This window comes from Scylla paramamosain, chromosome 27 (genome assembly GCF_035594125.1).
Source record: "Scylla paramamosain isolate STU-SP2022 chromosome 27, ASM3559412v1, whole genome shotgun sequence".
Lineage (NCBI taxonomy): Eukaryota > Metazoa > Arthropoda > Malacostraca > Decapoda > Portunidae > Scylla > Scylla paramamosain.
In genome coordinates this window covers 7,349,470-7,362,500 of record NC_087177.1, presented here as the reverse complement: position 1 = coordinate 7,362,500, position 13,031 = coordinate 7,349,470, and the positions used below count along the sequence as shown (strand labels likewise).

General features: G+C 43.5%; 1 protein-coding gene across 1 annotated transcript in view; it reads right to left on the bottom strand.

Annotated features, from left to right (window-relative positions):
* LOC135114115 (chloride channel protein 2-like) overlaps window positions 1-12,207 on the bottom strand; it is a 59,013-nt gene extending 46,806 nt beyond the window's left edge. Inside the window, 1 exon segment of the mRNA XM_064029825.1 lies at window positions 10,540-12,207. Coding sequence (XP_063885895.1) covers window positions 10,540-11,421 — 882 coding nt within the window. The 5' untranslated portion in view covers window positions 11,422-12,207.
* Window positions 12,208-13,031: the final 824 nt, after the last annotated feature.

Sequence of the window (13,031 nt, the reverse complement as noted above, 5' to 3'; positions counted from 1 at the left end):
GTTAATGGAAGCATTTTACTAATGAACATCATAACTCTAGCATGCTGTGTGACACACATCCGCCCTCACCCTTGAACACACACACACACACACACACACACTGTTGTGCCGCATTAACGCAGTGTTTAGCGAGTCCCCCTGTGCTGGTGTACAGCTTGGGACAATAAGTGAGATACTCAGAGTCGCTAAAAGCTACGAGAATTTTGGGCAAATATTTCTCACGGGCTGACGGAACACAGGTGGCCGGGGGCGGTCCTTTGCACCGCTTTGGCAATGCTGCCCTATCCCCTCCCTCCCCTACCACTACTCCATCCCTGGCTTCTCCCTCCTGCGTACTCCCCGTTCCTCCCCGTTTCTCTGGTTCCCCATTTCTTCCCTTCCCCTTGGCATCCCCTCACCTAATCTCTGGCAACCCCTTCCCCTCATGCCTTCTCATCTTCCTTTCCCATTTTCTCCCAAAACTCTCCTGCCCACTGGAGAAGGTAACAACAGGTTACTTCTGCCCAAGTTTTTTTTTTTTTCCGACACGTTACTGGCGTAGTTTTTTTTTTTTTCCTGGCCTTAGTTGTAATCACTCATTTGTTCTCTTCACCAGACCAGTCGTGTCTCACACCTCCCCGGACACGCCCCCTCTCTCCAGTGTTTCTCGGTCTCTTCCCTCTGCTTTCCATGCTCCGCTCCTTCTGCAATTACTCAACCTCCGACATTTTTTCTTTACCACATTAAAGGTTTGTTCCATTGACTCAGCGCTTATATTATGTTATGATGACGTTACTAATCATCTAATTACATTGTCCATGATTTTTCCATACTAAATAAAAACCTCTCACAAAAATATTCACAATGTTATTAAGTAGTACTATTTCCAGGGATTCCATGAATGTGTTTTACCAATAACTCCGTCAACACATCGTGTCGTGTCAGTTATCTCTCTTTATCTAGAACACCTCAAGACAAGCAGCAGCCGTGGCCAATACAAGCTGGGGTATCTAAACGGAGGAAAATGAGCACAGCATGCCAAGCTTACCAACAACCTTTACATATCACAAGGAAAGTTTTGAGTGGCTAAAGAAGTGGAGATGTTGACCAATTTTTCTCCAGTAGTCACGTCCCATCACAAGAAAACGTATTAAAGTCTCGCGCCTCGGCCAAGAATTTAACTATTATCTCCCGCCAGGTACATTTCAACTCTGATTTTGTCTTTTCGTTGCTGGTGGCCTGCAGAGGATGCAACCTATGATATCTGCTTCAGAAGCATCATGGCACAACAATGATTGTAATAATCAATGGAGCAGTGATTGTTGTTGTTGTTGTTGTTGTTGTTGTTGTTGTTGTTGTTGTTGTTGTTGTTGTTGTTGTTGTTGTTGTTGTTGTTGTTGTTGTTGTTGTTGTTGTTGTTGTTGTTGTTGTTGTTGTTGTTGTTGTTGTTGTTGTTGTTGTTGTTGTTGTTGCTGCTGCTGCTGCTCTTGATGCTGCGTCTGCTATTGTTACTGCTGCTGCTCTCGCTGCTGGTGCTGGTACTGGTGATACTTTTGCTTTGTGTTGTTGTTGCTGATGCTGCTGCTGCTGCTGGCCATGCTGTTATCGCTGCTGCTGCTACTGTCGCCGCTGTTGCTGCTGTTGCTGCTCCCGCCACTTTTGCTGCTGCCGCTGCCGCCGCCGCCACTGTTATTACAGTTTACAATGAAGAGCTGCGGGTACCTGACGCACCTGCTTTACTGAATATCTTGTAACACGTCTGTGGTAACACCCTTCCTTTTGAGTCATTCGAAGAGGATTTCTATTCAGAAAAAAGAAGGGTCTCTTGAAACTTAAACGTCCCCAGTACATCTTTAAAAAGCTAGTAATATAACGGAAAAATTACGGTTATAAAGAGAGACAGATGGATAAATAGACAGATCCATAGACAAAAAGATGACCACGCTGTTACTCCCTCAAAATTCATCTTTGACATTTGTCACAACTTTTCAGTGTTTGTGTAAGGGTGTCAAAACTACTGTTCTCCTTTGTGGGGACGCTATGTTGTTAAAATGCTTGAGGCAAAAACCTTCAGCCATGAGGGAGGAAGGACGGTTCTCACGTCCACACTAACACAAAGGAACGAAGATATATCACACTGTGCCATTTTGCATTTTCATGCCTAACATGTAGAGAAACCTTTGAGCAAGTCATGATGCGTGGCTTACTCCAATACAACAGTTCTGGGAAGAAAACCCGCTCTCAGGACATAGGAGGTGGTGGGATGGTTATTTATTATTCAAACTGTTGAACGATGTTCCGTTAAGAGAGATATACGAGATATATGTTGGCATCACAGTGCATTGCTTCATGTGCATGTCGTCTACGTACATGCGTGCATCGCAAGAGATTGTAGCCAAAAGTCAGCTTAAGCATTCCTTTCAAACACGCCATCAAGTAAGGTCCTGTTGTGAAATTATACATAATAAAAGGATTGCTCAATACAATAGTTTCCGATTTTCAGATTTTTTTTTTCATATGTACAGTACTATACCGGTGTCGTTCGCATCCAGTTCCTCAGTGTAAATAGTACGGACGATTGTTTTTATCTTTAATTAACATACTTGTGTTTAGTTATGCAATATACGTAAGTTTTTCAACGAACGTCCACACAAAGAACATTGTTTCATGAATACTAATCTTTCACAAAAGATGCAAGAGATATATGACTGCATTCGTCATTAATGAAATGAGTATTAGTGTAGAGAATTTTTATTTGTTTCATTGTAAAGGCATCTTTGCTTCTGTGGCTTTTTTTTTTTAAGATAAGAATCTTTCGAATTTTCCGGACTTGAGCAAACAATATAAGTAGAAATCACAAAATAACGTTCTTACATGAGAAAATCAGTGGAACACGAAAGCTAAACTCTCCGCAAACGGGTACTGGTCGGCAGTACTAAAGATTTTCAATGTAAAAGGTTTGCCAACGAAATCATGAGAAGAGTGCAGTGTTATTATGCTCTGAGGGAATGAAAATTCCCTAAAGAAAGAAAAGAATTCATAGCGAGACATCTTCTCTTAGTTTGTCTATACTTAATTTAAAACTGAAGATTAAGAGCGCCGTCCAAATATCAGGTAGCAGTCTTCTTGGAAGAAATCGCTTTTCAGCTACGCCCTATGTAAAACTTTTTTTTTTTTTCAGCGTACGCTGAAGCACTGAGCAAGGTTTCGTTAATCCTATCATGTCACAAGACCACCAGTCAGTAGAAAGAGAAACAATACATTTAACATTCGTTAACGTTGCCGGCACAAAACATATAAATAAATGTATAAATGATATATATATATATATATATATATATATATATATATATATATATATATATATATATATATATATATATATATATATATATATATATATATATATATATATATATATATTTATTTATTTCTGCAAGAAAGACAATCACTGGAATTCCTGTTTTTATCTCCCATTTTGACATGCAAAACAACATACTTAGGAAGGAATGATGGTAGATTGTGTGGTAAAAATTTCCTTACAACAGCATCGTCTCCTTATTGATTAATCAGTGTCATAAAACAATTTTTGTCGCTCGCTTGCTCGAGAGAGAGAGAGAGAGAGAGAGAGAGAGAGAGAGAGAGAGAGAGAGAGAGAGAGAGAGAGAGAGAGAGAGAGAGAGAGAGAGAGAACATTAATGAGTGTTTGTCGCTCTCTCTCTCTCTCTCTCTCTCTCTCTCTCTCTCTCTCTCTCTCTCTCTCTCTCTCTCTCTCTCTCTCTCTCTCTCTCTCTGACGTGCACACGCTGTACACCAACTTTTACCTCTTCATATTTCATCGTGATGCTGGTACTATGCGTATATATATATATATATATATATATATATATATATATATATATATATATATATATATATATATATATATATATATATATATATATATATATATATATATATATATATATATATAAAAGATTAATAAAATCAGCAGAGCAACAATACAAATACAATGGAGTAGAAAATGGAGAAGCTTTTGGCAGAATCAAATGAACCAAAAACAAGTAAGAGTTCGCAGCACAGGTAAAAGTTGGTGTACAACCTGTGTACGTCAGAGAGAGAGAGAGAGAGAGAGAGAGAGAGAGAGAGAGAGAGAGAGAGAGAGAGAGAGAGAGAGAGAGAGAGTCGCTATATGAAGATAATCCTTGAAAAAAAAGAAACTGATTAGTTAGAAAAGTAGGTACATGCCAAATATTGTTTCACTGCTCCTATGCAAATTTCTAGTTATGAACAGTGATCTACAATTCTGAGTTTTTTATACTTTTGATGAACATTAAATGCGAATCAAAAGAATCAGGCAAATGCTAGACATCGTTTCGATTCTGCTTATATACAAAATAATGCATTCTTCAACATCAAATCCTATTTACTATATGCGAGAGGCGGGCAACACTAGCTACAAACAACAACAACAACAACAAAAACAAAAACAATGATAAAAACAATAATAAGAGTGTCTATAAATCTTCATCTTTATATAGTCTTTATCAACTAATTTACATTTAAGAATATACCATAGACCATTTTTGGTCCTTTTCTAGCAAGTACACACACACACACACACACACACACACACACACACACACACACACACACACACACGAGGACAAGACTCCTAGCCTTCCGCTATATCCTGCAAAGCCACAACTCGTCGGGTTAGGTTCCGTGCCTGTTCTCTGCCAGGTGGACACGGGCCGCAGCTTGAAAGGAGACAAACCCAATTCGAAAATCGAGTTCGAGACTTCTCGGGTTTGAGCTAAGACTGCAAATTACTTAACCATTACCATTAATATAATGATAATTAAACAGATATAATTATTCATCGTATGAAAATCACCACCTAGATTTTTTAAGAGTCTCTTGCCAGCATCGCTTTATAAGCAGAGTGTGTGAGGCTAGGCAGGAGAGAACCGGGAGGTGGCACTAGTGGAGGCAGCGTACGAGGACGAAAGCAAGGATAGAGAGTAGGAGAAGCAAAATAGCGGGTGGCGGAGACTTTATATGCTATTCAGACCTACTCTCAAGGTGGGCGAACATACTAGGGATACAGTGGTGACGAAATTTATGTTAACTGTCTGGCAAGAGTCTGTCCCTGTGGCGTTGTGTACGAGCGAGCAGTCGCCAAGCAGACACCGCCACAAGCGGCACCACTTCGCACCCTGCGCACAGGCGTATCAAAATCTCGACCCAGCAGAAGCTCCTCACTCTGCTTATTAAGAAATTGTTCAGCCATTCGGTATTTAAAAATATCTTTCATTCTACTACAAGTAAATAAAAGAGGATGCCCATTACATACGCTGGAGTAAGAAAATACAATTCCTACACAAATTTCTTTAAAGATGAATCAAGATAAGAATAAACACAAACAAGCCTGCACGCATGAACGCACTAACTCACGCGCAAGCACCCGGACCCCACCTGCCCCCACTGAGAGAGAGAGAGAGAGAGAGAGAGAGAGAGAGAGAGAGAGAGAGAGAGAGAGAGAGAGAGAGAGAGAGAGAGAGAGAGAGAGAGAGAGAGAGAGAGAGCAAATGCATATGTAAAAAAAAAAAAAAATGAGAAAGCCACTTGGGGCGCCCTCCTAGGTGGTCTGTCGCTAAAAGTACAGTGCAAAAGAAAGCAAATCACTGCCACCCGTGCCCTACCTGACACCCACTCGTGGATCAAGGCAGGTGACGAGATGATTTATTTTTACATAATTTATGGTGTTGAGCCGTGCGACATTAACACGGAGAGAGAGAGAGAGAGAGAGAGAGAGAGAGAGAGAGAGAGAGAGAGAGAGAGAGAGAGAGAGAGAGAGAAATTAACTTGGGTATATTCTGGTCCCGTTTCAGGAGTAACGAGGCAAGGAGGCCTGAGAAACGACCCCCACCCCCTGGCACACTCGGTCGCCAGGCCCGGGAGACGCGCAACTCAGCGCATAAATAACGACAACGTAAAGCCACTAAACAAAAGATAATACGTAAATAGGAGTCAACGAGGTAAATATAGAATGTTTTGGAACAATAGAGGAGGACCGTGGTTTGTGAGAGAGAGAGAGAGAGAGAGAGAGAGAGAGAGAGAGAGAGAGAGAGAGAGAGAGAGAGAGAGAGAGAGAGAGAGAGAGAGAGAGAGAGAGAGAGAGAGAGAGAGAGAGAGAGAGAGAGAGAGAGAGAGAGGGAGGGGGGTCGAAGTTCATGAAAGAAAAAGAGAAAAAAAATTTCATGTGCTGAAACAACACGGAAACGAGAGAAAAAAAAAAAATATATATATATATATATATATATATATATATATACAAACAAGAGAGAAAAAGAAAATAAATGAAAAAAAAAAAAACATTTACACTGTGCAAGTGTTAGACCAGGATAAAGTGAACCACGCTATCCAACCTTTTGTTCTGTCACACTCGTCCTGGCACAGGCCCGCCTTGCGAGAGATGTACACACGGCCCACAGACGTAAGATAAAGGTGGAGATATGAGGAGAGGACTCAGACATAAAACTTGCTTTTAGCCAAGGAGGAAAATAATTAAAGGCGACGTGAATGGAAGAGAAATACAAAGAACACGACCTTATAAGATCAGGTATATAGAAAATAAGAGAGAGAGAGAGAGAGAGAGAGAGAGAGAGAGAGAGAGAGAGAGAGAGAGAGAGAGAGAGAGAGAGAGAGAGAGAGAGAGAGAGAGAGAGAGAGAGAGAGAGAGAGAGAGAGAGAGAGAGAGAGAGAGAGAGTGGAAAAAAAATGTTTTTGAAGAAAATTTATAGGTAAACAAACAGATCCCTCCATCCGTTGCTGCTCCCATGCCAGGATTTAGTCTGTGGTCGCCTGTGCGGTGGTGGGGCTCACGCTCCACAATGCACGGCACAGGTAAGCACCAGCAGGTAGTACTGTCAGCTTCCTGTCATGACGCTGAGCATGACATGAGGTCTTGACAGAGGAACTTCATTATTTCAAAGATTTCTTATCTTATTAAATATACCCTTGAAAAGTTACAGAAAAGATGTTAAAAAGGAATAAATAAGCAGATAAAGGAATAAGTAAATGCTCTTTTTTTTCCTCTCCTGTAAACAGATGACTGGCGAGATTTGCAAACCAGGAAATCAAAGAGATGCCCGCAGATCGCTGTTCAGAACGATTTAATCTCAGAAGTTACCTAATACTTCCATCTTAAAGTTTCAGTCTTGAGAATATAGATACAAGTGCGAAACAATACTCAAGAGCTTACCGATAAAAGGTATGAAGAAAGGGAAGGAGGGAGAAAGGAGATGAAAATAAATGAGTAAAAAAAGTCTTGAAGAGCGTAGGGGCAGAGACAACCTTTTAAGCAAGTTCAGACCAGTAAGCGTAAAAAACACCAATGCAGCGAATAAGAGGAAAAAAACCATAAATATATATTTTTTTCGGCAAGGCGTTAGAATAGCACGTAATACAAAGAGACCAGTAAAGAAAAGGACAGTAATACAAAGAATAGTGAGCCTGGGACTGTAATAACGGGAACCTGGCCGCCCACGGAGCTTGTAAGTAAAATAATCTGCGCAGTACAAGATATTTTGGTGTTGATCCTGAGGGAAGAAAACACAACATGGAAACTTACGAGATGGCTATTTGCATCATTTTTTCTTTTGCTTTCTTTTGTGTAGCCGCCTGTGCCTGTGTTCCGTGTTTTATTTTCTCTTTGTTTTTTGCACGCCACTTTGCCTGTTTTATGAGACTGCACGTTACTCCCCTTCTCTCTCTCTCTCTCTCTCTCTCTCTCTCTCTCTCTCTCTCCTCTCTCTCTCTCTCTCTCTCTCTCTCTCTCTCTCTCTCTGGCTAAATGCAGGTAAAAATAAATAACCACGCTGGTTGAATCTTCGCAAAGGTCCGTGTTATTGGATCTTCCTTGCTGAGATAAGTTTCGTTATTCAGGAAATGCACCACCAACAATGAAGAAACATTCCATACGCCTACAGAAAACTGTCTCCCCATTGAAGAGAAACGCAACTCTTGTGTGACAAACTTCAAGGACGAGTGTGAGTGAAATGGCAAATAAGGTGTGACCTTTTCAAGTGATGAGAGAACAATGAAAAAAAAAAAAACTTACTGTAATTTCTTTCACATATTCTTCTCTTGAACACTTTCATCCAATCTGTCAAGGATCGTGACAAAAACATTTTGCCTCCCCCTCTTCCTGTGCTCAGCGTTTTAATGCGAAAACAAAGTCAACATACTGGACGTTGAAGGAAATCGGAGAACGGCCGGTCATCAGCTTACTTACATATAACATCCCCCGCCGAGTGTTACCATGTACGTGAGCGCAGAGATCAAAAGGTTATTGTTATTGTCACTGTCCGTGATAGTACGCTGCAAGTTCATCCTCACCTACAGAACACTGTTTTCCGGTAACCTGACCCCTAAGCTTAAGTAACTTTTCCTGCAAGACACCAGAATTCTTCAGTGGCTTCAGCAGGGTGCGTTAAGATTATATTTTTTCATCATCTTCGTAACCATCCGGCTGCTTATATGAGGCTATCCTTCCACGCCATCTTATGTGCCAACGACTCTAGTGAACGCGACTCGCTCAAGTGGATCACCGCTAGACAGGAGAACGCCAGCTCAAGTTTGTCGCTAAGTTAGCGGGGTAACTTGCTCGCACAGATGGTTATATCATATTACAAATCCATGCAATTTTTCCGTAAATAGCATATAACACTAATTCAGCCCCTCGTACCAGTACCTGCCGGTCAACCACCACAGTTGCACGGCAAGCTCACCCTTATAGCCACTGTAACACAAACCTGTGAAGAGATCCACTACATTCTGGGAACACATACATGCAATTGGGGCTTGTAGAGTGAGCCTGCTTGAGACAAATAGGAGGCAGACTTAACGAGCCGTGTGTCATGCCACGCAGGGGTTGATGCTACGCTGTATTAGAGTTGACGCCAGAAACTAAGAAGGAAAATTGCACGAAGAACAAGGTGGGACAGTGATCCCCGTCTGAAGAGGAGCGCTTGTCGAGATTTAGCCCGGCTGAGAGGCAGGCGAGCGCATCCTTATCTCACGTCCATTTATCTTCAGCACAGGCGCATACTTTGAATGGCTGTAATGCACCGCGCTTTCCTTGTCAGCAATGCCGAATCAGCTTCAGCTTTCAGTGCATTATGAAATTGTGTGAGTGCACTACCAACTGAATTTCAGTGCACTATCCAATGAATGTCAGCGCATCACCAAATAAATGTCAAAGCAATACTAAATGAATGTCAGTGCCTTATCAAATTTAATTTCGTTGCACTATCAAGTTTTATCTTAGTCCACCATCAAATTGTATCTCGGTAAACAATCAAATTATATGCCAGTGCACTATCAAATCACATATTAGTTTGCTACTGAATTATATCTCGGCGGACTAACAAATTACTGCATATCTTAGTCCGCTATTACACTGTATATCACTGCACTATCAAAGCACTGCATATCTTAATCCACTATCAACTTATATCTCTGTGCACCATCAAATGACATACATGGCTCTGCGCGCTGTCAAATTCTAGGTCTAGAACCATCGTAGGAAAAACCGTTGCTCAGTCTTCATTTATTTATTTATCTATCTGTTCATTTTGGTAGCTGATTTTTATCCGCTGGTGACAAAGAAATAATCTGATTCACACGCAAAAACATAAGAGTGTAGGTTATCGTTTGCTGAAATATTAGTTGAGTTAGTGGAATTGGCGCCACGGAGAGAGGACGACAACGACCACCACAAAGACATCACTACGCTGCAGGTAATAAAGGAACTAGATACGGAACATTAGTGCCTGAAGTATCCTGCTCGGTGTCACATCAGAGAGCCGATGTGAAATTTACGAAGATGCCGAGCCACAGCGTTGAGGAATGAAGGGAGAGAGGGGAGTAAAAGTAAAGAAAGTAGAGAATGGAGATGAAAAGCGAGAGAGAGACGAGGATAAAAGATACAGCAAGGAAGAGAAGAGAACAGTGTGAAAAGGAGAATTGGGAAAATATGAGAAGAATGGGACAGAAGTATAAAAGGAATGAGAGGAATTAAATAACCAATTCATCAATGCCTGACAACATCCAGAAAAAAAAAAAAAAAAGCGTACAAACGAGCTAACCTTGTATAAGCGAGCGCGAGGGTCAGCAAAAAGCAACAGTTGGTGAAAAGCATAAGGTTCCTGCCACCTCTGAATGGATAAACGGACAAGACGGGGCATGAAACTCACACAGGATTCAAAGAGAAGAAAGGAAAGTCAGTTTCATGAGGTGGATGCTTTACCAGTGACACGGGAGCGATTCTGCGTTTTAAGCGAGTAAGTCACCAAATAATAGTCAAAAAGATGACCGAAAAATCCAGGAGAAAGAAGCTTTAATTCCACGCTTATGACTTTGAGTGTGAGATTCAATATTATGTAATTTCGGAATATATTTTACCTTTGGCAGTTTTGCTCTAAATTCATGCTGCGTCACTGGCATCATTTAACTTTCAGCGGCCAAGAAAAGTTGTCTGGCGGCGAGACTTACCACAGTGAAGGTGTAATCAAAGTTGTCGTCCAGCGCCTGGCCGGATGGACGACGGTGATAACAAGGGATGTCAATTTTGGAAAAAGACGGCCTCCGCTGCTTCTTCGGGATTTTGATGATGCAATTAGCAGCGCTGAGGTTGTGCACCGTCTCCACCTCCACCACAGGACCCGCCGCGATCGCCTGATTTGCGCCATTGACTTGCGTCACCTCAGGCGGCATCTCATCCTCCAAGGGTTCCCGACTGGGCTCGGGGGAGGTGCTCACGATGTCCTCCAATTCAGGTCTTTCAGGAAGGCGCGGTGGATACATTCCTGGATCAGACCTCCTTTTGCTAAATGATAACTTCTTCTTCTTGAAGGTAGACCGGTGGTGGGGAGGGACCTGAAGGTAGTCAATGTTTGGAGGCAGCATGGCGCCAGACATGCGGCGCGCCCCCGGCACATCCTTAGACTTACGCCACGTCAGTTCACTACTGTCGAACTTCAACGGCGTGTCGATATCTGCACACGGCGATTCTTCATCCGAGTCTATGGTGATACTTATTGGGCTGATGGGAGGCGTAGGAAGGAGAGGCTGGCCAAGGATGGGGGGAGGAGAATCAGGGCTGTCAGTGAAAGAGGTTGAAGCGGACAAGTCAAGGAGGGGCAGGCCATGGGAACCAATCATTGCAGGGTCGTCCTCGCATCCCCTCCGAAGTGACGCCTCAGCTAGCACTTCGTACTCGACGAAGACTTCCGCTTCCGCTGAGTTACCGTTGCTCTCCAGATCGGTGGAAGATGAGGCAGGCGACGAGACAGGAGGCGTGGCACCTGCATCCTGCACGGGAATGTTGGTCACCACCATGACCTCATCACCCGCTAGTGTCGCCTCGCTTGCCATTTTGCTGATCGACGGTCACTTGCGAGTAAATGAAGGAAATGAATCACCAATTCCGACACGGCAGGTTATCACCGAGTCACTTCAGCCGCAACAAGAGGGAGGCAAACATTTACGATCTGCTTACTACAGAGGCACACACAATACACTGCTTCGGATGGACTTGTACGTATAGATTTTCTCTCCACCATAACGGGAATAAGGAAGTCACAGTTTGCTATATGGCAATAAGGTTCCTGAATGCACCGGGAGAGTGACACAACGAGGCGATGAGGGCGACTGCCGGCGATACGAGACACTACGAGCCCCCGAGCAACCCTTATGGGATCACGGCGCGGCCCTGCTCCGAGTCTGGAGCGAGTTCTTTTCTACAGTCTTAATTTTACAAGAAAGTCACGCAACTATATAAAGAACACTGCCAGGTCAACAGATGGCTTTCACTTGGGCTGCAGAGGTGCCAGGAAAATTTATCACGGAATAAATTTGAATCACTGAGCTTAACTGCAACGTTCAAAGTCTCGAGACGTCAAAACACGCACTTCGCTTCCATTCGCTTCCATTGGATCCCCCACATACGATAAAGGTACGTCAGAAGGAACACCGAGCGGCCGGTCTGTACCAGCATCATCCTGTCGGCCTCGCACTCATCTCAGAGCAGATCACAGCAAGGCTCACACCACTCCTGCCGGAGGTGTATCATGTCTTGAGAGGAAGCGAGTGAGATCTTTGCACCACTCAAAACAGTCTTGGCAGCACGGTAACTTCAACTTGCACCACTGGCCGTACCAACCGTACCAAGCACACCTGAGGAGTCACTGTAAGACCACGAGTTATCGCTCACCACACGGACACCCATCCCATCTGCCGCCTTCTGCTCGCTCCCCGATGTCCCTGAGCGGGTAACGAGCGACACCCGGAACACCGCAGTCGCCGGATGCCTCTCATCTCCAGTGTCGCGCCAGGGAACAAGAAGCTGGCGCGGCGGTGCGATGCCAGCAGCAACAGCGGCAGGGATGACACTGTGCCACAGCCACCGAGAGGACAGCCAAGGCGCACAGCCCCTCCCCCAAACGCACCCCCTCAGTATTCTCCCACACATCGTCCTCCTGAGCGTCTCTTAGTCCCTCCTTATACAATAAAGCCCAAAGAAGATGGGCAAAACATCCACATCACACTTGCGCCTTACTGTTGCTTCTTTGTTTTTTTCTTAATCCTTCCACTTTTACAGTCCCTTATCATGCAATTGTCTCTTGCCATGACTACTACTCGTGCCTGCTGACGACAGGAGCACCAGTGATGGAATAAAATCGATAAGGCTGAATTATTGGCAGCGGTGGCAGGAGAACTGGGAGTGAGAGAAAGGCAGAAGGGAGGGAGGAACTGCACTTCAATGAGACTGGTATGGGAAAGCAGGTGGGTATGTGGCCGCGTGTCATAGCAGGTGGGTGTACGTGATAGACCACGAGCAAACGTGACTTGGAATACACCCAGATCTCCTCTCTCTCTCTCTCTCTCTATCTCTCTCTCTCTCTCTCTCTCTCTCTCTCTCTCTCTCTCTCTCTCTACCTTTAGGTTTCCATTTCCTTTCCCTCAGGCCGAAAGATCATAATCGG